General features: G+C 45.3%; 1 protein-coding gene across 1 annotated transcript; it reads right to left on the bottom strand.

Moving 5' to 3' along the window:
• Positions 1–46: 46 nt before the first annotated feature.
• On the bottom strand, positions 47–4,964 carry FZD5 (frizzled class receptor 5). Its single transcript, XM_032636859.1, has 2 exons — positions 4,827–4,964; positions 47–4,541 (listed from the first exon to the last, which is right to left on the bottom strand). Exon 2 carries the CDS (start codon positions 4,285–4,287, stop codon positions 2,527–2,529), a length of 1,761 nt encoding a protein of 586 aa, XP_032492750.1. The 5' UTR covers positions 4,288–4,541; positions 4,827–4,964; the 3' UTR covers positions 47–2,526.
• Positions 4,965–27,591: the final 22,627 nt, after the last annotated feature.

Genomic DNA, 27,591 nt, shown 5'->3' with positions numbered 1-27,591 from the left:
ACCTGTATTGCCTCTCCTTGGCTTAGTATCCTGTGTCTTAACTGTCTTTTTTTTTAAGTAAATTGGTTGTTCTTTTTTTTAGGTTTGGTATGTTGCCAAAATGGAAAATAGTTGTTTTAAAAGGAAGAATTAAATCACTTCAACCACATCATCCCACAACTTTTAGATACATTCTGTGTCATCTTTACACTCCTCCACAAAAAAAAAAAAAAAGGAAGAGGAAAAACCCAAATTAGTCACAATGACCTAAGGCAGCAGAATAATCTATGTACTTTCCGGGAAGACATGTTAACTGAGGGAAGAGGTCAAGGTGATCAGAAAAGTTCCTCATTTGAAAAACAAGAGAGGAATTGGCCCTCAGGCAGAGGATCTATTTCAAGGTTCTAAGAAGCTTCTTCTGAACAAGTAGAGGAATTAGATGTGCAAAAAGTTCTGTAGCTCTGTGTACAAGGTTTTGTCCAATATACTGACATTTTGATTCAGAGGATGAGTGTGTAAGAGCAGTGCATTTTTATAAACGTGAATAGCTTTTGAAAGTCCATGAAAACTATAACAACAGGCTTCTTTCCACCAGCAAAGTGCTTAAATCCACTATGGAAAGTATACACTTGTTTACTTAATATCCATAATGAAAAAATTGGCCTGGGCTTAAATCTGACTTTTCTGACTTTTCCAACTTTGGTATAAATGAAGCGCAAATCCCTACACTTGTTTCTCTAGGGAGACATCCCCAAATTTTAATTGTTTTTGCCATTTTAGCTTCTTAAATTTAGTTCCCACTCAGTCCTGGTCACTGGTATTCTGCTTGCCAATGCACTGTCACCCCCTTCCCCAGTAATGGCCTCACACTCTTCTTGAATGAATGGTTAGATAGATTAGGAAAGCAAACAGAATTTTCAACAGTAAAGTATGTGTGCGTGGTGTGTGTACGTGTGTATTCATCAATACATAGGCTTTCATATATAAGTGAGGGAATGGTTCAACAGGTTAGAAAAGCAAACAGAATTCTCTAACAGTAAAGTGTGTGCTCATCACTATATAGGCTTTCTCAGAAGAGGAGGAAGAGAAAAATATATTGAGGCGAGGGGGGCGGGGGGAACAGCTTTCCTTTTGCTACACTGATCCATGTTTTAAAAGCTTATGCAAGGGTGTTATGGGTTTCATTTGTTTCCAGAGGCCGCAGAGAGCAGTGTCTCCATGCTTTTGGAATATCTGGCTGTAATCTAGTCCAAAGTCCAGGGACACTTATTTTCCCTCATCGCTGCCAGCGTTTGTTCACAGGTAGCCAGCCTCCCTCCCCCCGTTCAAGCACCTCATTCAAGGGTGGGTGTGGTTTCTAATCACAGCCCTCCAGGAGAGGAGGAATAAGAAAAGCAAAAAGACTGTTTAACATGATAAAGGAGGTGGGATGGGGGGGGGGGGGTGGAGCAGATAAGACAGGTGTTGGAAATTTACTTAATTACAGGAGTTATATCCATTTTAGTCCTTAAATGTAAAAAGGAACCCCCTTCAGCACTATCACTAAGTCCTTCCAGAAGAGAAGGAAGTGGGTTTATTTTTACCAAAGTTTTAACACAAGTTTAAAAAAGTGGCATCACCAAAGCCTATTAAGAACCACTCACTATAGATGTTAAAAAAAAAAAAAAAGAACCACCCACTCCTCGGGCACAAAGCTGCCATCTTAACAGTCTAGAATTCAAGTTCAACCAATCACCATCCCTTAGGTTCGCATTCTTCCAAATATTTATTCCGGACACTGCAATGCTACCTCTAACTTATTCAAGCAAAGCTGGCATTGTTAAGAACGAGAATGATTTACAAGTACTATAAAAAAGAAACCGAAGCTTGCTAAACGAAGCTAGGACGGACACATTAGAATCTCTAAACATTGCCTAACCTTGTCACTTTCCGGAGGCCCTAACCACACTATGCTACCCCTCCTTGGTATGACTTAGGGTGTCCCCTAACTTAGGAACTATAAACAGGGACAAGCAGCTCACCTTAAAGCATCTTGGACACTTTAAGCAGTGGAAGGAGAAACAACCTGGAAAAGCACACGGAACAACTTCCCAGTCACAGCAACTTTCACTGTTCACATTATTTTTAAAGACAGAAGTATAGGAAATATATTTTCCCAATTTAGACCACCCAGTTCAAAGAAACCTGAACCAAGTGGAACTTCATTATAATGCCAACTTTAGGATTGTAAAGCCCCCAAAGCAAAGGTAAATTTTGTTGCCAAAATGCAACAAAGTTAAAAATTAAGAAAACTACATATAAATTAAAAACAGGGTTCCTCTTGAAAAGGCAGTAAGATAGAACAGACGTGAGCTGAGCCCCTTTGAGAAGTCCTGGGACAGGTACTCCCCTTGAAACCGTCCCTCTCCCCTTTCTCCAAGCTGCCCCGGGCGGGGGCATCAGCACCAAGAAGGTAAACGGAAGTGACCTTGGCAAAGCTACCAAACAAAACAACCTCCCTCCCTCAACTCCCGGCCCCGGTCCCGGTCCCTCGGCCTCGGCCTCCTCCTACACGTGCGACAGGGACACCTGCTTGTGATAGGCGGCGGCGGCGGGGCCCGGCGGCGCGGTCCTGCCCGTGAGCGCTGCGCTCGCCTCGGCGTAGTCCCCGGCGGCCGTGGCGCCGCCGCTCTTGTGGCCCCGCCGCGGGCGGCAGCAGCAGCGGCTGGTGAAGCGCCGCCACGACTCCACAGTCTTGCCGGACCAAATCCAAACGCCCGACGTGATGCCCACCACAAGGCACATGAAGTACTTGAGCATGAGCACCCAGTACTCGGGCTTGGCGCGCGGCTGGCCAGAGTCCGGGCCGGGGCACGCGCAGGTGAGCGCAGCCTCCCAGCTCTCGCGATAGTGCTGTTCGTACAGGTAGCATGCTACCACGATGCTGGCTGGCACAGTGTAGAGCAGCGTGAAGATGCCGATGCGGATCATGAGCTTCTCCAGCTTGTCCGTCTTGGTGCCGCCCTGCTTGATGACGCTGCGGATGCGGAAGAGCGACACGAAGCCCGCCAGGAGGAAGAGCGTGCCCACCAGCAGGTAGAGCACCAGCGGGCCCAGCACGAAGCCGCGCAGCGAGTTCAGGTTCTGGTTCCCCACGTAGCAGATGCCGGCCACCGGGTCCCCGTCCACGGAGCTCAGTGCCAGCGCAGTGATGGACTTGACACTGGGGATGAGCCACGCGGCCAGGTGGAAGTACTGCGCATAGCCCGCAATGGCCTCGTTGCCCCACTTCATGCCAGCCGCCAAGAACCAGGTGAGCGACAGGATGACCCACCAGATGGAACTGGCCATGCCAAAGAAGTAGACCAGCAGGAAGACGACAGTGCACAGCGCAGGGCCCGTTGTCTCGTAGTGGATGTGGCTGTGCTCGCGGCTGCAGGCGACGCTGGCATGGCCCACGACCAGGCGCACCAGGAAGCCCAGAGACACGCACAGGTAGCAGGCTGACAGGAAGATGATGGGGCGCTCAGGGTAGCGGAAGCGTTCCATGTCTATTAAGAAGGTGGCCACCGTGGTGGAGGTGGAGATGAAGCACAGTACAGACCACAGGCCGATCCAGAAGGTGGCGAACGTGCGCTCGTCGGGGCTGAAGGACGGCTGGTAGCAGGGCACCGCGCAGTTGGGTACCTGGCCCGTCCTCACCTTGTTGTAAAGCGGGTGCGACTCCTTGAGAATGGGCACGAAGGGCTCGCGGCACTTGCACACCGATGGGCCCCCGGCGGCGCAGTCGCTCCCCGAGGCCGGCGACCCCGGCAGGCCTGAGTGGGTGGGCTTGGCCGGGAAGGGCCTGGGGGGCGCCGTGGTGGCCTCGCTGCGGTTGTAATCCATGCACAGGACCTCGGCGTCGCGGCCCAGCACCGGGAGGCGGTCGCAGCTCATGCGTTCCGGCCAGGCAAAGCCATACTGGCGCATGAGCGGCGAGCAGCCGGCCTTGGCGCGCTCGCACACCGAGCGGCAGGGCGGCAGCGGCTTATGGTAGTCGGGCAGGCAGATGGGCGTGTACATGGAGCACAGGAAGAAACGCAGGTCCGGCGAGCAGTGGATTTCCACCAGCGGCCAGAACTGGTGCACCTCCAGACCCGCCTCGTCCTGCGTGTCGTGGTTGAACTGGTTGGGCATGTGCGTCAGGTTGTAGCCGATGCCGCGGCACATGGGCACTGTGATTTCCTGGCACACTGGGGCCTTGGAGGCGGCCGCCGCCCGGCCCGCCAGCTGCGCTAGGAGCAGCAGCAGCAGCGAAGGCGGCGCGGACGGGTCTGGCCGAGCCATAGCCCCCTCCCTCCCCTCGTCTCCCGCAGCCAGCGCGGGGCCAGCTCAGGCAGGGGAAACCGGGATCCGGGCTTCCCTCTCCGCCGACTTGTGTGGCGCCGGGACTGGCAACCTGTTGGTTTCTTTTTCTTTTAAAGAAATCCGTCCAAAGATAAACTGTTTCGTGAGGGCGCTGCCTCCGCAGGGAGCGCTCAGCTCTTCGCTGGAGAGGGCTGGGGAGGGACGGTTAGGGCTCCGATTCCAAGGAAAGTACTCTTTAAAAAAGAAGGTGGAGGAGAAGAAAAATTGCAACCACTCCCAAATAGAGAGGCGTCAACGGCGCAATCCCCGCAAGCGGTCTCTAAAACTCTAAGTTAACCTCTCTCCCTCCCCTCCCCTCCCACCTCCTGGAACCAAACTACAGACTCCCCGCCCCTCACCCCGCCTCCCTTCTCGCAGGGCCTGCCAGCCTGCACCCCAAGGTCAGAGCGCTCAGCCCCCGGGAAAAGGGCAGAGGGTCGGGGAAAGAACGGGGAGAAGGGGAAGGCGCGGGCTCTCACCTCTGAGGATCCCGAGAGAAGCAGATAGTCCGTAGCCAGCCTGGGCCCTCCGTCTCTGGGACACTTCGCTCAGAAACGCGACTCAGAGACAGGCTGGCATCGGGAAAGTTTGGCGATAGGCTGGGCACCCGAGGAGGCAGCACATGGCAGCAGGTGGGGGCGTCTCAGAGAGGGGATCGACCCCTGAACGAGGTCGCCGCAGACCGGTCATTCGCCCCCACCTCCTGCGGGCCCCCCCGCATGATCCGGGCGGGGCAGGACGCGGGGCAGGCCGTGCGTTCCACCAGGGTCCGGGAGCCGGACGAAGGGCGAGCGCGCCTGGCAGCACCTGGGCAAGAGGAAGGCGGTGTGCGGCGGCGACCGGGGGATCCCGCCGCCTCACAGCACGGCGAGCAGCCAGCGCTGGCCCCGCCGGGACTGCATGGTGCGCGCCCGCCGCCGCGTCCCGCCCGCCGCTCTCCTCCTCCCCTGCAGGGGGATCCGCGCTCCAGCGGACTCCTGGGGGCGGTGGCGGTTCTCCCGGGACGCGCTGGGCTCCGCTCCTCCCCCGCGCTCTAGCACCCTTTGGCCCACCTCCGGCGGGTATTGAACTGCGCGCGGCGGCGGCGGCGGCGGCGGCGCTGGCCGCAGCGGAGTCACTGCCTTGAGCTGACTGGCCTCTCCCGCCCAGCCTGGGTCACCTGCTTCTAATGCCCGCCGGGAGGCTCCGCCCTGGCCCCGCCCCTTCGCGCTGGGGCTCGGTTGGTGGGCCGCCCCGCCACGCTCTCCGCGCGTCCCCGCCCACTGCCCCGCGGGCTCGGCCTCTCCCCAGGCGCCCTCCGGCCCCGCCTGGAGCTGGCAGCCGAGGAGCGTGGGCCAATCGCCGGCCGGGAAGCTATGGGGGGCGGGGCGAATGCTAATCACGCCTTCTTGAGACCCGGAGCGGGAAACCCTAGCTAGAAGTCCCTCCTGAGTTCTCTGCTGGCTCCCACTGGTGCGGGGCTCATTTTCCCGTAATGTTCTCGCTTATGAACCCTAGCTTCCAGGGCACCTACCAGGTCTCCTATCTGCAGGTAAGCATCCTTAGAGTCCAGCGCTTGTTTAAAAGAACTGCTCAAAGAATCATTCTTAACCGTGGCACCTGTCTCCTCTCTGCGCTGCCCTCACCAGGTGAGCTCAAATTGAGAGAAGTACAAATGCTTACTGAGCCCCTACTGTGTGTCAGACAGCGCGTTAATCGTTCTCATCTTAATACAGGATGTCTCAGAAACTTACGACAATTCTAGGAGTCAGGCACTCCTTATAGGTGAAGAAACAAGAGTTTAGAAGCATAACAAGGCAACCGAGCTAATGATAGTTCCCCCAAGAAAGCCACAACCTAGATAATCTCGTTCAGCGCGGTATTCCGAGCGCCTAACACAGAGTAGGCTCTCAAATGGCAAACCTGGGATTCGAACCGAGATAGTTGGGACGCGACATCCACAATTTTTACCACCTCCTCCCCCGTCCCCCCATATGCGACCGGTTATCTCCCAGGCTTTAACCTTTACTTTCGCATTTCGTAACAAAATCTCACTGTTGCGACAAGAAAGTGATTTTCTTTCCGTCTTTGGAAGACTCCAGACGTGTTAGTCCTTTATCAGTTTATCGGGTTAAAAATCCAGGCAGTTCGAAGTCGCCCGCAGAGAAAAGCAACACTGGCTCCGGGCTCTGTGATGGGCAGGGGCTGCCCCCCACCCCGGGGCTACCCGCTGCTGAGCCGCGCACCCGCCCGCCGCCGGGGATCCGGGGCGCACGGAGCAGCGGGTAGCCCGCGCGAAGACCTGCTGGGCGCCTCGACCACTGGGACGCACTGTGGCGCTCTCCAGATGGCTTATTATGCTGCAAGTTTTAAATGTCCTAAAAATGTCTCTTTTCTACATGTTCTAATTAGGTTGGAAGACTGAGGTGTTTAGCATTCTTGAGATTCATTCACACGCTTACAAAGAGGGTTTGAATTGTTTCCCGCTCCCCCCACCCCTCCCTTCTACTGGGAAGAAGGCGGAAAAAAGGCAGGAGGGCCTGAGTTCTTGAGGGACTCAGGACTGCACTTTAGGGCTGAGTCGTTCTTGTGTCCTGGATCCCACTTATACAGACGGGGAGACAAAATTGCAGAATAACCCTCTTCTTCCTGCTTATCAGCAAGACTTTGTGAAAAATAATGAGGATTATGTGTATTAATCCCAGCCTCAAAATTCAAAGAAATAAATATAAATCGCTTCACAAACATCAAAACTGTTAATAAATATGTTTAAAATGTACTTTACCTCTTTCATTCCCTGGTATTCTACAGGTGCTCATTTTTTTTTTGTTTCTTTGGAACTACTTGGCACTCAGTGTCGGCAAACATCCCAGGGTTGAAAGTAGTGGGAGTTGAAAAGCTATGGAATAGCAATCAAGAAGAAAGGGAAACCCTCAGTGGAAAGTATGCACAGATTGTGAACATGCCAAGAGAGGCTGCCTCATTCTGTGGCCTGTATGCAACATGTGTATTATTGGGGATGGACAAGTGTTGGCTAATAATAAAAATTATTTGAAGTTGGAGAATGTTAATCACTCATGCTGGAATTTAGCCAGAATACACGTGTTATTTCACTTGGTTCTGGCTCAAAGGATGTTATCTCCTAGTCTGTAAACCTCTCCCTTCTTAATCAACAGGGAGACGTTATTTTTGCTTGGAGATCTCTAATAATAGTAGTAATAATAGCAGGAAAACCTGGCCAGAAGAAATGTATTTTGCATTGTATAGCTTTTTGTATCATTTGAATTTTTGCTTTTCTACATATAGTATTTCACTTTAAAGGCTTAAAGTGTTTAAAATATGCTGTTTAACATGTATTAGGCAGGGTGCTACATAATTCATTTCAGTTAGCTCATTTGATCCTCACATCAGATGGAACTGGCATCATAATGGCTTCCTTGAAGTTACATATTTAGTCCATGGAAAGGACAGAAATCACAATTTTCTTCTGAGTCATAGTTATTGTTTAACAAACTGGAAAACACTGAATTATTTTTAAAGATGCAATATTTAAGCAACTAGAACATTGCCAGGCATTCTTAGCTATTAATTCACTCATCTATCCTTCCATCTGGCCATCCATCCATCCATCCATCCATCCAAAAACACCAAATTTCTGACTTGAAGACACTACTGCTATATTAAACATGTTGCTACAAGGTGGAATTCATGAGGTTCAACTTAAATTGTTGTCCAAGGTGTACTTATTAATTGATGAAAATACAGAGGATCATGCTAAACATTCCACCTAGTAAGACTGTGACATTTCGAAAGTTTTGAAGTATTGGTTTTGGATTTTGTAATCAGAGAATAGTTATCGCATTTCTAATCTTAGTAGACTTGTATTTATTATGCATGTATAGTCTGTTGAGACACTTGAGAGTTCAATGCTATAGGAATGACTGGACAGGTAGCCTCTGTATACTCTTCAATATCTTGATAATCAAGCCTGGAACAGTATGCTGCCCATAGATGCCTTTGGTAAATATTTGTGAAATAAATGGATGAATAAATGGCAACTGAGATTAACTTTTTAAACTTTAGCAAGTGGCATTGAATCCTTGGATAAAGCTTACCTTATGAGCTATATATATCTCTGAGGTTGACCATACCCTGTTAAATGCAGCATGAGTCCAAACCTTGGCTCTTCCTTTACTAGCTGCCACTTTGGACAAATCACACAACAGCTCCAGGTCCTCTTTCCTCATCTGTAAAGTGGAGTTACCCCTCATAGAGTTGTAGTGAGGGGTAAATGAATTTATATGGTAAAGAGCTTAAAACCATGTCTAGCACCTCGTAACTCTATTTAAGTCTTATTAGTTTCTACTGGGTTCATGCTATTTTTCTGTTTTCCCACTCTATTTTCTTTTGTGTATCACTTTAATAATGGGAAAAAAGTTACATTTTTTAGATGTACAGGCATACCTCAGAGATATTGTGGGTTGGCTTCCAGACCACTGCAATAAAGGAAATATCACAATAAAGTGAGTCACATGGATTTTTTGGTTTTCCAGTAATGTCTGTAAAACTTATGTTTACACTATTCTTCAGTCTATTAAGTGTGCAATAACATTCTGTCTAAAAAAAAGTACATGCTTAATTTTAAAATACTTTATTTCTAAAAAATGCTAACCATCATCTGACAACTCAGGGTTGTCACAAACCTTCAATTTGTGAAAAAGCAAATTCTGCAAAGCGCAATCAAATGAGGAATCCCTGTACTTTACGTCTGAGCACACTCCCAGCTGTCACCAGCTATCTCTAGCATTTAGATATTAGCTAGATTTTATGCCAAAGCAGGGATCATTTCACTTGCCCTGGATCAAAGTGCATACACCTGACATCAGCCCCAGCCCGCAAGCGTGCGACTGTGCACAGGACTGGCACAGGACAGACGCCCACAGACCAACTTGAAATCCCTCACAGGTATTTCCAGACTAGCTTTTTCCATGTTCTAGAGCATTCCTGATAACACCTCTTCTCATCAGATCAGACACCTCTAGATGAGAAACCCAGACACTCATCAGAGGGTTAACATGATGAGTCATTTATCCAGGTTCATAATAAGAATGCCTTGTTCACATTATAAGTGGAATCATTCAACTATAATCTTTAGTCCTCTCCCCTCCTCCACTGTGGTGGAGATTATAGAAAAGTAAGAGCTTCCTTCTCCTTTCCCAGAGCCGATGGAAGTGCTGATCTTTCCCACTCTCGACAATGGCTCTCAGCTGTACATTACGATCACCTGGGGAGCCTTACGGTATCCTGATGCTTGGGCCCTACTGAATCAGAATCTCTGGTATCCTGATGCTTGGGCCCTACTGAATCAGAATCTCTGGTATCCTGATGCTTGGGCCCTACTGAATCAGAATCTCTGGTTGACGGACCCAGACATTGTTTCTTGGTTTCATTTTATTTGTTTATTTTTGTTGCCGTTTTGTTTTTAACTCTCCAGGTGATCCTGATTTTCAGCTAGGGTCGAGAGCCACTGACATAGATGGTTTTGTTATTTCCTCAGCACAGCCCCAAACTTGGGCCTAGCTGGATCTTCTGCAGAAAAGGGTTAATCACATCATGATGTAAAGTGGAACACCTCGGGAGAAAGTATAGAGAAGCACATTCTAGTCTAATTGCATGTGAGTCTGTTTGGGCTGAAGGAAAGTATATGTATACGAAGTAAAAAATATGTAACAGAATTGTGGTCCAGTAATGGCACAGTCAACAACAATGGTGGCCATAAGAGTAACTGATGGGTATTTGGCATTTCCAATGCGTATGCACCGTGCTGAGCAGTTTACGTATATAATCTCTTTTATCCCCAAGAATCCCGTGAGGTTGATGTTATCAACCCCATTTTATAGATGAAGAATCTGAGGTTCGGAAAGTAGCTTTTGCTACACAACGGCACAGCCTTCCGAGGTTTTCCTCGCTCCAAAGGCTTTGCTGCCATTGATTGCAGGCCTCATTGTAGACCCAGCAGTAGAGGGTCCTGAAAACCACCAGATAGTAACTCTTGAGATAAGCAACTTCCCTTGTTCCTTATCATCCCTTTCCTGGGCACCGGGTCAAATTTTCAATTCTGGTGTGGCCTCTTGTGTGGAGGACTAAAGTACGGAAAAGCGGAGGGCTCTGGGTTCATCTAGAATCCAGTATAAGTCTAGAGCCACTTGTTCCTTGGGCTTTGCAGACCAGGCATGAGGTGGGCACCCTTTAGACTAGATTTCAGGACCTTTCTGGTATCTTGGCAGAGGGAGCTTCAGTTCGGTAAATGTTGATGCTGCACATGCTGTGAGCCAAACGCTGGTGCCAGGGGTGCAAAGATGAAGAGGCATGGGCTTACCAGGCAGGACATGGTGGGAGAACCGAGGAAGCACCTGGCCCAACCTGGTGGCTCAGGGAAGACCCAGGCTGTGCCTGGAAGGCTGAATATGAATTAAGTGATCTATGAGTCAAGGTTTAGTACAGGAAATAGAAACCACTCTAGGTGTTTCAAATAGAGAAATATTTAATACTGAGAATCAAACAGAGGCTTACAAAATTGATGAGCTGGAGGGGTAGAAGTCAGGGGGGTACCCCTGGGCTACTGAGTTCAAGGGCCTACCACAGTAGCTATGTTCCAGAAGTAGGGATGGTGCTGCAGCAAGGGCTCTTCACACCCATGAAACTGGTGACTAGCCACTGAAACAGGACATTGAGTCCAACAGCATTAAATGCCTCTTAACACTATTGCTCAAACCTTGCTGGCCAACAGCAACAGCAACAGAATAATGCCTTCTCCTTGCATCAGCCTCCAAATCTTACACAAGTGCACCTGATTGACTGAACTTACTTCAGATCAAGACCCTAGCTGCAAGGGAGTCTGAAAAAAGTAGTTTTGCAGCTCTCAATCTCTTCAAGCAAATTACTAGGAGGATAGAATGGAGGCTGGAGAGGCAATCCCTAGTATCCACTATAGGTAAGGAAATTGAGAAGGACTTCCTAGACAGAGGAATCAGCACAAGTAACAGGTACAAGGCCATGAAAGAGCATGATTCAAGTGGTGAACAGGTGGGCATGGCTATGCTATCAGAAGCATCTGAATCAAGGTTTTTACCTGAAAGTGCACTCACGTCTAATCAACATATTTTTGATTAATTAGATTCGTATGTACACTGCACACATGACACTCTTTCCTACTGATACAGCTCTGGATTTATTCAGCTGACTACTAGTGCAGAGGAGAAAGGAAAGGAGCAAAAACCATGAAAAAGAATAAGTAAAAGTGTTAGGTAATATTCATCCACAAAGAAAACAGAACATTAACCTTCTCCAAGCCTAATGTTGCAAACACTGTTGATTACGTGCCGAAGAGTCATCTCCCCTTTTTCCTTCCTAACAAAACCCCTGTTATTTGTTTTGTTTTGTTCTGTTTTCTTGGGGAATCCACCCTTTTCTGCATAGCCCTGTGCTTCAGGAGAGGCAGGAGCTTCAGATCAAGCCCCAAGGAGTAACACGTGATTAGTCCAACTGCTCGTGTTTCTCCCCTTCTTCTGATCAGCGTTTAGGTTACATACATGCATGGGGCACAGTTCTGGCCAATAAGGCGTGGTGTGGGGGCCAATGTGAGGTAAGTCTGTCAGGGGCTTATGGGAAAGATCTTACTCCAAAGGAGAAATAGTCCTCTCCCCTGCTGGGTATTGTTTCGTCTGCCTGTGATGCCTACCACTGTGGGCACCATCTTGCAGCCACAAAAGAGCTAAACTGACCCAGTGAAGAAGGATGGCATTGAGGCTGCCTGAACTGTTGGCCTCCAGACTTCTTGTTATATGATACAATACACTGCTTATTTTTAAATACATTTGAGTCCCTGTTTTCTTTCACTTGCAACCAAGAGCATTGTAACTACTACATACAGTCTGTACACTTAGGATGAGGATCTGCCCACTTAAACTTGGCTAATGAAGTCTCTGGAGGAGATTTAAGGAGAAAAATTTATTCCCTCTTTTTTCCACCAGAAAAATTGTTATTTATCCTTCAAGAGCATTCAAGACCCACTCAAATGTCATTTCCATCAAGCTGAGTGCTTTGTTATTGCCTGTACTCCCACAGCCCTCCCACTACTTCTCTATTACAGCACTTTACTCATATACTCTTTCAGCAAATATTTATTGAGTACCTATTTTGGGCTTGGTAGTGTTTTAGGCACAGGGGTTACAGTAGGAAACTAAATGCATGGAGATTCCAAACTAGTGGAAGACAGAAAATGAATGAAAAAATTTTAATGTGATGACTCTTATCAAAGGGAAAAAAAAAGAATTCTTGTAAAAGAGGGGGAAACAACTACTTTGAAATTTATTTTATTGTACTGTGATTCTCTGTTCATATGTCCGTTTTTTCCACTAGATTGTGTGTTCTTGTAACCTCACATCACCCACCCCTTCCCTGGGGGATTGCATTTTCCAAAGACGGCTGCAAAAACCTCTCCTATCCCACAGGTTTTTCTGCAACGTGATCTTGCCATTCCCCATAGGGGAGGGATGTAGGAGGTCCTAAGTCTCCTCCTCTTGAATCTCAGTGGGCTTGTGATGGTTTTTACCCATAGACTGTGTTGGAAGTGATGCTTTAAAACTTCCATGGATAGGTCATAAAAGGCCATGTAGTTTCTACCTGGGTCTCTTGGGACACTTGTTTTTTTGGAAGTGCTTTTTCTTGGGACACCTACATATAGATGCTCCACTTGACAGTCCCAGCTGAGTGAGCCTTCAAGTCATCCCAGGTTAGGTAAAGAAGCTTCCAGATGATTCCAGCCCCCAACCTCAAGTCACCCCTAGTTGTTCAGGTCTACCCCAGCTGTCATGAATCATAGGCAAGCCATCCCTGCTGTGCCCTCTCCAGATTCCAATGCACAGTATCCATGTGAATAATAAAATGCCTGTTGGTTCACACCACTACTTTGGAGTGATTTGTCACACAGCAGCAATGACTGGAACCCCCCAGATCTGCCTTTCTGTGAAATTTTAACCCGGTAGACAACTTTTTTTCTTTTCACCTGACCCAGTTGGTGATCAACTTATGCACTGAAGCTTGAGAACTTTCATCCATCTTACTTTCATCCTATTGAGTGTCGCTGTTGATGATATGCATGTGAAATGTCTAATCTTTTAAAACACAAATCTTCACCATTGATCTTAATATCCTGCTGCAGTGAGTTCCCCAGTTCAATTGTATGTAGTGGGAAAAAAGTGCCTCCTTTTATCCATTTTAAACATGCTTCCTTTTCATCTCATCTTGTCCTCTTGCTCTTCTTCAAGTAAAGTGATTTCCATTTTGTGGGTACCTAGACACAGAGAACTGAGTTGAGACAATAATCTTTCTTTGGTTACCCAGAAGGCCTCGGGCGTGCTGCGACGGGGAACAGTGGATTTTAGCTGGTGACTTAAAGGTGGTGGAACACTGTATTCTAATTAGTCACAAGTTTAGTTCCAAGCTTTCAAAAAATAGTCTAGATTCTGCAAGACGCAATAGGTGTCCTCTTGTGGTGCTGGGAAGTAGAGCACAGTAGAGAGGGAAGAGCATTGGCCAGTACATGGGCAATCCAGATTCAAGTCTCATCTTGTGAGCCAGCTATGTGCCCTTGAGCATAGCACTTATCCTCTCTGGACTGCATTTTCCTCAACTATGGAGTGAGGAGATTCAACCAGAGGGTTCTGGAGCACCCTTTTGCCTCTAACTTTGTATGAATTCTATGTATTTGCCAGTCATTTTGAAACATCTACTACATAAATCCATGGGAAGAAAAAGTTTGTACTCTAAACAGTTTGCCATTTTAGCTTCAAAGTGGAGTTGGAGAGAACCACCACTCCCTGCTAAAAAATTTTCTAGTTTTTAGGAAACAAATGTTATCATTTTCCAAAAACACAATCCAAATTAGGTTTCAATTACCAAAAATATATCCTGCTGTGACTCTTAAGTGACAGATCTTGCAACCTGAGTCCTTTTAGTTTGGGGGTGCACCCCAGGGCTCCCATCAGCCTTGCTTTCATGGGCCTATCAATTCTCACGGTGCCATTGCTCGATGTTTGAATGGGGACAACTCCATTCTAAGTGATGCGAGTGAATGGATGGGGTGAACTGCTGCTGCATATGGCCACCTTGGGGAAGAGAAAGAATATTGTCCCAGTGAGCAATGCAGTAGGAACTATTCAAGTGAATCTCTAGAAATCTGAAATCTCTTCCCAATTCTTTATCTCTATACAGAAGAAAAAAAGCAGTTACCATGTGGGACTTGGGGAAAGCATTCAGTCTCACTCAACCTGGACTCATTTCACTTATTGTCTGGTCTGCTTAATATTTCTTCAACAGTTGTGATTCTTAGAACTTCGTAGACTCTAACCCACTTCTTAATCTCTGCATCCTGTTTTGTCTTACTGAATTTTCTCTTTCCAATGCCAGGTGGGTGGGGGAAATGCTTCTCATCTCTGATTTTAAAATTCATTACAGAATCTCCACTATTGAGGTGCTACCATGCATTGAGAGGAGAGATTGCTTTCACTGCTGGGTTAACAAATTCTATCAGTAGTGACAAGTGGCGTGACAAGGTTCTATTTAACAGAAACTTACTTGTAAGGTTAAGAAAACCCCTGCGGTCCTTAGACAAAACTTCAGGTTAACAGGTAGGAGACTAACAGCAGTAAAAGTAATAAAAAACGTATCTAGTGTTTAGAAGAGCTTTTTGAAAATATTCTAAAGAAGAACCCTCCCACACTTTCCTTAATAAGATATCTCATATGTGATCATACATATCCACTTCCTTATCATCAGTATCATATGCGAGTATGTTTTGACGTTTTTGTTAAGGCTTTCAGGGAAGACTTGAAAACAACACAGCAGCATCTGTAATGCATAATACCGTCAGTTGTATCAATGGGAAAACCGAAGATCATGTAGGATGAATCACTTGGTTATTATTTGCTTATTTAAGTTATTTGGGTAAAACAAGTCAGAAGTGTCGCTTGTTTCTTAGAGCAGTGCTACCCCTGCAAGGTTGCCTTCCTGTGCTCAGTGACTTCTTGGTTGTAGCTAAAAGGGGGACCCAGGGTTCCACACACCACATTCTGTTCCCGCTTCTGTCATTCCTGCTCACACTCTAGTGGGGGGATGAGTTTGAAGGCTTGTTGGCTTCAAAACCCTTCTGTCTATGTGGGCTGTGCTGCATCATTGCTTGTTGCCCAAAGGCGCTCTGCAAAGATAATTTACTGCCTAAGAAAGTGGTATATACAGAACTGGTCAAGCCATCGGTTGCACTTCTTAAAAAATTAATAAACAATTTTTTAAAGCAGTTTTAGGTTTACAGAAAATTGAGCAGATAGGGCTTCCCTGGTGGCACAGTGGTTAAGAACCCGCCTGCCAATGCAGGGGACACAGGTTCGATCCCTGGTCCGGGAAGATCCCACGTGCCACAGAGCAACTAAGCCCATGTGTCACAACTACTGAGCTTGCGCTCTACAGCCCGTGAGCCACAACTACTGAGCCCGCATGCCACAGCTACTGAAGCCTGCGTGCCTAGAGCCCATGCTCCGGAACAAGAGAAGCCACCACAGTGAGAAACCCGCACGCCACAACGAAGAGTGGGCCCGCTCACCACAGCTAGAGAAAGCCTGCCTGCTGCAGCGAAGACCCAACACAGCCAGAAATAAAGTAAAATAAAATGAAAAAAGAAAATTTAGCAGATAGTACAGAGAGTTTCCATATATCCTCTCCTTTTCCCACTCACAGTTTCTCCTATTATTAACATCTTGCCTTAGTGCGGTTACAATTTATTACAATTGATGAACCAATATTCATATACCATTATTAACTAAAGTCCATAGTTTGCATTAGGATTCGCTCTTTGTGTTAAACAGTTCTGTAGGTTTTGACAAATAATGTTATGTATCCATCGATACGGTGTCCTACAGAATAGTTTCACTGCCTTAAAAATCTCCTGTGTTTCACCTAACCATCACTTCCTCACCCTGCCTTGACACTTGACCCCTGACTATCACATCTTTTTACTTTCTTGCCCAGAATGTCATATAGTTGGAGTCATTCAGTATGTAGCCTTTTCAGATTGGCTTATTTTATTTAGCAATATGCACTTAAGGTTCCTTCGTGTCTTTTCATGGCTTGATAATTCATTTCTTTTTTTTTAATATCCTCTTTTTTTTTAGAAGAAATAACAAAACATTAGCAAAATGAGTAGAAAGTACAGAGACTTCTCATATACTCCCCCTGCCCTCACACATGCACAGCCTTCCCCATCATCAACATCCCACATCAGAGTGGTACATTTGTTACAATAAATGGACCTACATTGACACATCATTATCACCAATGACCGTGGATTGTATTAGGGTCCACTGTTGGTACTGTATTCTATGAGTTTTGACAAGTGTATAATAACATGTAACCACCATTATAGTATCATGAGAAATCTTTTCACTGCCCTAAAAATCCTCTATGCTCCACCTATTAATCCCTTCCTTCTCCCAACCCCTAGCAACCATTAATCCCCAGTTTTGCCTTTTTCCAGGCTGTCATTTCGTTGGAATCACAGAATAAGTAGCCTTTTAAGATTGGCTTCTTTCCCTTAGTAGTATGCATTTTATGGTTCCTCCATGTCTGTTCATGATTTGATATCTCTTTTCTTTTTAGCATTGAATAATATTCCATTGTCTAGATATACCAGAGTTTATTTATCCCTTCACCTACTGAAGGACATTTTGGTGGTTTCCAAGTTTTGGTGATTATGAATAAAGCTGCTAAAAATGTCTGTGTTTGGGTTTTGTGTGACAAAAGTTTTCAACTCCTTTGGGTAAATGCCAAGGAGTGCTGGAATGTATGGTAAGAGTCTGTTTACTTTTGTAAGGAACTTCCAGACTGTCTTCCAAAGTAGCTGTACCATTTTCTATTCCCACCAGCAATGAATGAGAGTTTCTGTTGATCTACATCCTAGCCAACATTTGGTGTTGTCAGTGTTTGGATTTTGGCCATTCTAATAGGCATGTAGTTTTAATTTTGTCTTAATTGTCGTTTTAATTTGCAATTGCTCATTGTTGGTTTAATTTGCAATTCCCTAGTGACATATGACATGAAGCATCTTTTTATATGCTTATTTGCCATCTGTATGTTTTCTCTGGTGAGGTAAGAAGAAGGTGCAGACAAGAGAAATTAGGGTCTTCTCTCAAGGGATGGAACACTGGGTTGACTTAGTTAAGCCCCACCAAAGGGAATACCCAGAGGCAGCCACGCAGGGGCAGAGGCAGCCACGCAATAGCCGCTATCCCATCTACGTGCTCTTGAGTCTGTGCGGTTGCAAATCAATGTGCAATGAACAAGTCATTGATTACAACAAAAACCTAAACCAGTACCTCTTCCTTCCTTATTGGTCCAGTACAAGAGGGTGCACTCACCCTCTTGAGTGGTAGGAGCAATAACAGTGACAACGTAAAAATACTGCCGAGCAGCTCTACAGGATCTCTGAGGCAAAGACAAAGTGGCTTCTTGTGGGTCGCTAGCAAATTCGCAACATCTTATAATAATAGCTCACTTAAGGAGCCCTTGATGTATGGGAAGGAACAGCCACCCAAGGTAAGGAGGAGTCCTAGCGTGAGCTCCAGTTAACAGATGAGGAAGCAGCAATTCTGTGATGTTATCTATGTGACTAGCCCAAAGTCTCTCAATGTCCAGAATGACAGCTGGATATTAAACCTAGATTTCTATCCAGGTCCAAAGCTCTTGCCCCAGTAATACCACCTGGATTTGGGACCTGCCTAAACAAATACCAGGTCAGTCCCACTGACTCCTGGCTGCTCCAAAGGGCTTGCTGCAATTGGCTTGAATGCCACTTCTGAGATCTGGGCCCACTGTGGTCAGAAGAACCTCTGTAGCAGCTCTCAACCTTGGCTACAAGTTGCAATCACCAGGGAAGCTTTACAAAAATGATGACACCAGGGTCCCACCCATAAAGATTTTGATTTAATTGTTCTTCAGTGCGACTTCAGCATAGGGATTTGTGTTTAACTTTTTACTGAAGTATATCATACACATAGAAACGTGAACATACCTAAGTATACATCACAATTAATTTTTAAAAACTGAAGGTAGCTGTGTAACCACCACCCAGCTCAAGAATCAGAGCTTCACGAGCACCCTAGAAGTTGGCATCATGCTTCCTTTTAGCCGCTCCCCTTTCCTCCCACACCCCAGCCACCATCCTGACTTCTAACAGCGTAGATAATTCGGGTACAGAGATTTTCAAAGCTCCCAAATGATTCTAGAGTGCAGTCACCATTGAGAACCACTGTCTCACTGGTAGAAAGTAGAGAAGTAGGATGAACCAAACTAAATGCATAGAAACAGATAAACCAAAATGAAAGAAAATAAGAAGAAACCCAGGCTACATTTATGCCTCAACCCAGGCTGCTACTTCCTGTGTTGCATGCGTAAGTCTTATTTCACGTTAGCAAGTCAACAAGGATGAAAAAATTTTGTTTTTTTAAACAAGATCTTTCATTTATAAACAACTTTTCTCAGCATTCACACCTTAGTGAAAGAACATCAGCCATCCCAAGGGGTGCCAAAATCACATTTACCAATAATAATAAAAAAATGTATGGAGTGCTGTCTACGGATCAAGTCCCTCATTAATGCCTTGTGTATGACCTCATTCAGTCTTCACACCTCATAACACCCAATACTAGTAGGTTTTCTTCTTTCTTCCATGTTGCAGACGAGGAAAGCTAGGCATAAAGAGATGTGGTAACTTGCCCAAGGGTACACAGTTTGTAACTGGGACAGCTTAAGCTGAAGAGATTTTTCATGCTGTACCACACCATGGAGGTTTTAATTTAATTTTATTATTTTTTTTATGTCAATCATGGTTTTTATTTTAGATATGTGTGTCAACTGACTTCTGCTACTAAATACCTGGACAAAGATTAATGCCACACTGATTTCATTCTTTCAATGTACAGTGGAATGAGCTGGGATGGCGGTGGAGAAAAATCACAGCATTACCTATGTGTGCTGAAGTGGACCTTGACGGTCATGTATTTTTGTTGTTTTTGCGGTACGCGGGCCTCTCACTGTTGCGGCCTCTCCCGTTGCGGAGCACAGGCTCCGGACGTGCAGGCTCAGCGGCCATGGCTCACGGGCGCAGCCACTTCGCGGCATGTGGGATCTTCCCGGACCGGGGCACGAACCCGTGTCCCCTGCATCGGCAGGCGGACTCTCAACCACTGCGCCACCAGGGAAGCCTGATAGTCATGTATTTTTATTTCCTTCTTTCCCAGGTGAGGAAATGGGCCAAGAAAAAAAGATTTAGGATGGTTTAACAAGCTGAATGAGAGAAAATTAGAGAAAGTCCAAACACTCCTGGGGGAGAGGCTAGGTAAGGCTTTCATTGAGCAGCTAAGGGCACTGAGCTATTCTCCTAACCCACAGATGCACACGTGTGTGGCCTTAGTTAGTACAACTTTGTGGCTAGTGACATTACTATTATTATTTAATTTAACATTCGTAGCATATTCACATGTGAATATTGTTATTTGTGTAATTATGAAGGTCTCTGTATAGTGAGCTTCTAATCTAAACCAGACAGAGAACTGATGATCACAAAGTTATCTGAGTGGGAAATTGGATCTTCTCAGGTTTCCCTGAGTTTGTTCAGTTTGCTTGGATTTCATGTCATAGGTGATCAGCTTCCTAGTGTATTTATTCTGGCAATGGAAAGAGTAGGGTGTGCAAGAAATCTCTTGGAGACGTTTTCCTTAAAAACTTGGTATTACATGTGGAAGTCTTACTTCTTGAGCCCTTCCAGAAATCAAAACAAATCACAGAAACTGTGAGGCTGGTTGCTTTTCCATATTTCTCCTCTGTAATTAGTTCGGACTTTCTTTGTATTGTTCATTGTTCTTCCTGGTTTTAGATCACTCCCCCGCCTCTCGCTTCTGCCTCCGTAGGGTGCCCACCTACCCTTCCGTTTCGCCACATCACTTTTCCTGCTTTGTTCACTTTCCCTGGATTTTTGGTATAAAACTCCCTTCAAGCCAGAGTGTTTGGTCTGTTGCTCTCTAATTTTTTTCTCAGAGCAATTTTCCCAATCTAAATTGCACTGTCAATGACTTTTCTCTTCCTAGAGCAGTGAATCACATTCTAAGAAGCCATTAGGGCGGGCGCAGCTAGATACAGAGCCAGGAGGTTGGAGCCAGTGCCGGCTTGTCACCCTCATTCTCTGTTTACCCTGCTGCAGCAGGCCAAAGTGTGGCCTTGTGCTGAAGTTAGCAGCAAAGGAAGTGCCGTCAGAACCCGTTCGTGCTACACGCATGTGCTCTGATACCTATGAGAAGGAGAGACCATGCTTTAGAGCATTGGCCTGTGCTTGGAGGTGTGAAGAAAAATTACCTAACCTAGGATGGCTTGATATTTGAGAGCTGGTAGATTGTATTAATGCCCCCTATCTCCATCCCTCCCTATATCTCTGCCCTCTGCCATGTGACTTTGTAGTTCTTCCCATAAAGAGATGAGTGTCGTCTCCAAACCACTGATTCTGACTGTAACACCTGCTTTGGTCAATAGGATATTAGGAGAGGCGTGAAATTGTGCTTGTGTCATTGGACGTAGTCTCTTGCATCTTTACTATTTCCATGAGAAGAGCATGCCTGGGCTGGCCCACTGGTCCCAGGAGCGGGGTGAGAGATACATGGGGCAGAGTTGCCCCAAGGAAGCTGCCCCAGCCCAGCCCAGCCTAGAACTCTGGGTCGCCTAGCCGACCCAGAGTTGCAGGAACAAACCCAGTCAAGATGGGCAGGTCTGCCTATCCAACCTTCACATGAACTGCAGATGCAGGAGCTAGAGTAGGAAGTGCTTTTTGTTTTAAGCCTCTGAATTTTGAGGTGGTTTGCCCCCCAGCAACTGCGATGAGGCCATGCCCTCTGAGATTATTATGATGGTTACCTGAGCAACTAGAAACAAAAGCACATCGCAAATGTAAAATTGTGGGGAGTAAGCATAAGGGAGAGGCTGTTGACCAAGCTCTGGACCTGGAACCTGAGGGCCTGAGTTTAAGTCCATCCAGGCCCCCAATTCACTCTGTAAACTTGGGCAGATAATTTAAATTTTCTGGGTCTTACCATCAAATTACAGAGCTGGCTTGCAGACTCAAAACCGTGAAAGCTTGAGATAATATCGGAAAATTAATATGGGTCCCAGAACTTCATTGGTGGGGAGTTAAGAAAGGGATAGGGAAGGTGGGACAGAGGTCAGAGAATATTTTATTTGGGTATAAATATGATATTATACCCAAAGGAAAGGGCCAGATACACGGAGTTGGGAATTGGATGATTTTAAAGAACAGGTTTAATCTAAGGCTAAGAGGTAGAGCTGGAGCCCAGATAGAAAATCAAGTCTCACTTCTCTAGAGAAAAAAACACTGTCTTGAAAGTATGGGATACATGAATAAGTAAGGGAGGCGAGTGACTGTGAAAAACCTTATAGAAGACGTCTTCCTGACAGCTCTTCACTTGGAATAAAGCAAAGCTGAGGACAGTTATGAAGTCTTTGGTCAGCTAGAGAGATAACAGTCAGATATACCTGTGTGACTCCTGCCTTGGCTACCTTTAAATTTTTTGGTCGTTTGTTACCTGACCTTGGACAGGTCACTTATCCTGCGGACAAGTGGAAATATGCTTCATTCATCCGCTGCATATTGAGTAGACGCTCCATCCCAGGAGCTGCTCTGGATACAGGGGGTGAAACAGTGAGTAAGACATGGTTCCTCAGCTGCATATCAGCTCAGCTTAGATGCACTTTCCGCACATTGTCAATCATGTCAAAACACGTAATACTAGGTCCTTTTTCAGAGGGGAAATCATAGCTCAGAGAGATTAAGTGGCTTGTCCAAGATCATACAACTTAGAAAGATGAAAAATTACTCCTTTGACCTTAAAATCTGTATTGTTTCTACCGAATTATGCTGACTTTTCTTGTTAGTTGTTTGATTTTATTTACAAAAATGTTATTTTTACGTATTGTTTTAGGAGGACATCCCTGCATATAAAGTAGAGTTGGGTGCTTGGGGTTTTTTGTTGCTGTTGTTGTGGTGGTTTTGTGGAGAAGCTGTGTGATTTATAAGTCAAAGGATCAAGTTCTTGATTCCTAGGGCTATGGAAGTAGGTCTCTCTATTGAATAGGGACAGAGCTTAAAGATACAGAAATAAGGGCATGGCTTAATCAAGTATGGGTCTTCTGTTCAACAGAATATTTTGCAAACATTAAATACAATGACTATCTCTCAAACTTTATAGGTGGGAGTGTAGATTGTTATATCCCCTCAAGGAGAGCAATTTGAAAATATATTTCAAAACTACAAATGAACATGCATTTGTTTTAACAATTTTAACTTAAGGAACTTGTTCCACAGAAATATTCACAGATTACAAAATTATTCAGAGCAGCATTTATTCATAGTAAAATGTTGGAAATAATGTAAATGACTATCAATAGGAAACGGTTAAATAAATTACGGTACACCCTTAGAACAGACTAGCATGCAACGATGAGGAAGGTAGAAGCGGAGAAGAAGGAAGGGAAGGAAAAGGCTCTTTAAGTATTCACATGGAACATTTCCAAGTTCTCCTGCTAAGTGACGATGGTATCATAGTGCCCATGGAGAGGACGGACGGAGTCTCTGCAATTCCAGGAAGAGAAGATCACATAGCTTGACTTACTGGCTCAGAGGTAGTGAGTTTCCTCTTAATCGATCTGTACTGACTTTTACTGACTATGTATCATATGAAAGGTGCTGTGATATGTTCTATAGAAGATATAAATGATATGAGAAAGATATAAAATGATATGTACTTTGATCTAGTACAGTCTAGTTGGGGGGGTACATGGTCTTTATGTATAAAAGATAACAATTGAAACCATCCCATGATTAGAGAATGAACATGGAATCATCCTTATGTTGGGACAAGGGAAACATTTGGGCTTGAGGGAATCAGGAGTCTTCAGGAGAATTTCATTTGAGTTAGGGAAGGATTTAGATAGAACGAGAGGATTGTGGGAGCCAGGCAGGAAACTCAGCAGAGGCAGGGTCTGGAATGAGCACGGTGAGTTGGGGGCAAAGAGGACCACTTTGGCTAGAGACAGGGAGATGGTTTTAGAGAGCGACTCAGTGCTAAAATCAGAATAATAGCTTGGGGCAACACTGAGGAGGAGCTAGGATGCCAAGATAAAGACCTGGAATTTAGTTCAGGTATTTGGGCCAGGGGCAGTGTTTGGGGGAGTGTAATCTGGCCACCGTATAACAAGTGGATTGTAGCAGAGGAGGTCTGAGGTTAGGAGACTCCTGGAGACTTGGATAGGAGTCCAGGGACAAGGTGAAGGGGTCTAAGCTAGCTCAGTGGCTGGAAAAGTAGAAAAAGAGAGGCAGACACTAAGGCATTATTCTTCAGCCTACCCTGCCTGGACATGACTTTGACATTCCCCTGCCAAGTCATAATTACTGTGACAGTTATTATGTTGGGTTTTACAGGTGTATGATGGCACTGTTGATTGTGTAAGTACATCAACAGCCAAAGACAATTGTGTTCCATTGCATCTCGTCGTCGGCAGGCTGCCGCTGCAGACTGAAAACTGACGTGGAGCCTGTCTTCCAACACATCCAGAGCTGTACCCAGCCTGCTGCTGTGTCCATGGAGAAATCATACACATAAATCCATTCTCTGAAAACAGAGGTTACAAGGTAAAAGTGATTCTTAAAAGTTATTTTTCTGGTATTCGGCCAGAACTTTCATTGATGCTTTCATTTAAAAAGGGGTTATGAAAATAACACGCCACTATTAAAAAACAAAATCTAAGTAGATTATGAGCGCTATCATGTAAAGGGGTCCATGCTCTAGTGTTAAGTGATAAAAGCAGTTCTCCTGACAGTATCATTATGAACTGCTTCTGCTAAAAGCATTATATATGCTTTAAGTATGAAGTCTGAGAGGACACCCTCCAGCTAGGGCATAGGGGATGTGGGGAAGGAGGGTGCTTGGAATGGGAAAGATATTTTTTGCTTTTGAATAGTTGCAGAATTTTACCAACAGGTTAATGCTTATAATGAAGAGATTCTTAAAGGCATTTAGCACATCCCAGAGAAGAAGAACACCCACACTGCCTTCCTCAGGCTCAAGCCTATTAATAGGAAAACAGATGAAAATGTTAGTTAGAGAAATAAATAGAGTCAAGGAAAGCGATAATAAAGGTCACCCAGATCGTTTCTCCAGGCTGACTCCCTGGAAGAGTCCAGTGTGGTTAACAGCTTGCACTTGTTTCATGAGCAAGTTATTTATGTCTCCAGCCTTCAGTTTTTCTCAACTGTAAAACGAGGATGTTATGATAAAATGAAATAAGGTATAGAAAGCCTTACTTTGCACATGGTGGCCAGCACCTACTAGGTGTTGAGTAATCACTGGTGATTATTATTGTTATTGTCCACTTGACATTCCAACATCTAACAGTGACCTTGTAGTTTCCCTTGACTCTTTAGTTATTTACTTGCTTGACCCCCTACTAGAATGTGCACCCCTCGAAAGAAGGTTTTTGAAGTTATTTTAATTGTTTTTCTCCTCCGCTGATAAAAATAATACATTCATACCAGAAAAAAAATCTAAAAATCTGCTTCATCTCAGCGCCTAAAGATAATCACTGTAGGTTGTGGTTTCTATAGATTCCTGTAAAATAAATGTTGGGGCAACTTTGAGGCCCCTTTTCTGTTATGGGCCAGATAGTAAATATTTTTGGCTTTGCGACCATATGGTCCCTGTTACAACTACTCACCTTTGTCTTTATAGCAGGGAAGTAGCCATAGACAACACCTAAACAAATGGGCATGGCTGTGTTCCAATAATGCTTGATTTGCAAAAACAGGCTTCAGCCCAATTTGGCCCTGAGACCATTGTTTGCCGACTCCTGACCTAGAAATAGAGCTTGATGTCTAATAGAAGTATAATGTGAACCACATATGTAATGTTACGTTTTCTTGTAAATACACTAAAAAAATCCAGTTTTTTTAAAAACTAAAATCAGTTTCAATATTATGTTTTATTTAATTCCATATATCCAAATGTTATCATTTCAACATGTAATCAATATAAATAACTATTGAAATATTTTCTATTCTTGTTTTCATACTAAGTCTTTGAAATTGGCTGTGAATTTTGCACTGCTAGGTTAATTCAGATTAGACACATTTCAAGTGTTTAATAGTCACGTGTGGCTACTGGCTACCATGTTGAACAGCTGAGCTGTAGAATCTAGAGAGACTTTGTATACATATAAGTACACAAATTTTAAAAAGCAAAAGTGGTATATAATATACATGCTTCTTTACTGAATAATCTTTCTTGGCTATCTTTCCTTCTCATTCCATAAAATTTATCCTTTTTTTTTTTTTGACAGTTACTGTATTTCATTGTTTAGATTTCTCACCATCTATTTTATCAGTTCCCTAGGATGTTTGCATTGTTCCTAATGTTGAGTTGTTATTTCAAACGGTTCAGGGATTATCTTTTTACATATAAGTGTTGACACCTGTGGGTATATGTCTTTAAAATATATTCTTGGGAGTTGAGCTGCTGAATCAAAGACTGTGATGACATTTAACTTTTTAATAACTATTGCCAAGCTAGAGAGCCGGAATTCTAACTTGTTTTCATCTCCAGCGTGTTCGCACTCGATGGATAATTAACTATTAAATGAATGGATAAATACAAATCTCATACGATTGATGAGAGAGAGAGAGGAAAAGAGAGAAAGAGACAGAGACAGAGAGACAGAGGGGGAGAAATTATATGGGATAAAGTGGGAACAGTTAATTGCTCATTAAGGAGGCACAGATGGAAACACCCTGAGTTAGTATAGTGAAAGGTGTTTGCTTAATAATCAGTTAAGCGCCTCCTGAACTCAGCCCAAACTCCTATCCCTCTCAGAAAGTCTCCAGGCCTTGGGTCTCAGACTATGGCATTTTGTGTTATGCTGGGAAATTGTTCTCTACATTTGCTGTGGGCAGGACAGGGTTTCTAGTTAAGGTGGGGTTGGTTGCTGCCGTCTCCCGGGGGCAATGGGAAGTCCCCTGCTTTCCAGGTTCAGATAAGCTTCTGGAATTCCGGGTCCGTGGGAGTCTCTGACACCAAACCTGCTGCCTTTCTGGGAGGAGAGGAGGCTTCCTCCCCCCAGGTCAAGCACTCTGTCACTATGGGGCAAATGAGGTCTAACTTTCCCATGGCCAAGTACAGGGAGAGAAAATATGACTACAAAAATTTGACTTCAGGCTTCCCTGGTGGCTCAGTGGTTGAGAGTCCGCTTGCCGATGCAGGGGACACGGGTTCGTGCCCTGGTCTGGGAAGATCCCACATGCCGCGGAGTGGCTGGGCCCGTGAGCCATGGCCGCTGAGCCTGCGCGTCCGGAGCCTATGCTCCGCAACGGGAGAGGCCACAACAGTGAGAGGCCCGCGTACCGCAAAAAAAAAAAAAATTTGACTTCACCCTAGGTCTTGCCTGTCCCCTCACCTGCTAAGTGTTCTCCCCTTTTTATCTCCCACACCAGTGCCTCTGGCACACTCACAGCCCTGCTGGGCCCTGGCAGGCCAGCCTCCCATCCCCCAGCCTCCTTCATCCTTCTTCTCCAGCTCATCCAACGCTCATCCCTGCTCCTGCCACCAACTGGATCCTAAGCCCTGGCGTTTCTGGGCAGAGCCTGGCTTCTTTCCCCCACAGAAGCTGCCTGGCATATAGTTGGCACTTAATAAATGTTAGTTGAGTAAAAACACAAAGCAATCCCCGGATTTTTTAGTTTGCCTTCCACGGCTTTCCCTATGTAATAACTCATTGGACGAGCACCAATCAAGTGCCAACTCTATGCCAGGCACCGTGTCAGGGAACTAAGACAGATGTGGTTCCTAAGTTCACGGAGCTCATGATCTCAGCTCCTCTTCATATCCAAGACTTCACGGCTCCCCAAACACCCATGGGTCATTCTGGACCATTATTCACTTAAATATTTATTTGAGCGCCTATTATGTGCTGGCAGTATGCTAAATATATACCCTCTAATTTAGCCCTCACAATACCCCTTAAAGGAAGGTAATACTGGCTCCATTCACACACACGGAAAGTAAGATTAAGTAACTCGCTCAGATCACCTAGGCCTAGTAGTGA

This window comes from Phocoena sinus, chromosome 7, assembly GCF_008692025.1.
Source record: "Phocoena sinus isolate mPhoSin1 chromosome 7, mPhoSin1.pri, whole genome shotgun sequence".
Classification (NCBI taxonomy): Eukaryota; Metazoa; Chordata; class Mammalia; order Artiodactyla; family Phocoenidae; genus Phocoena; species Phocoena sinus.
Note: the sequence above shows the minus strand (reverse complement) of the source record. Positions and strands in the feature narration are given on the sequence as shown.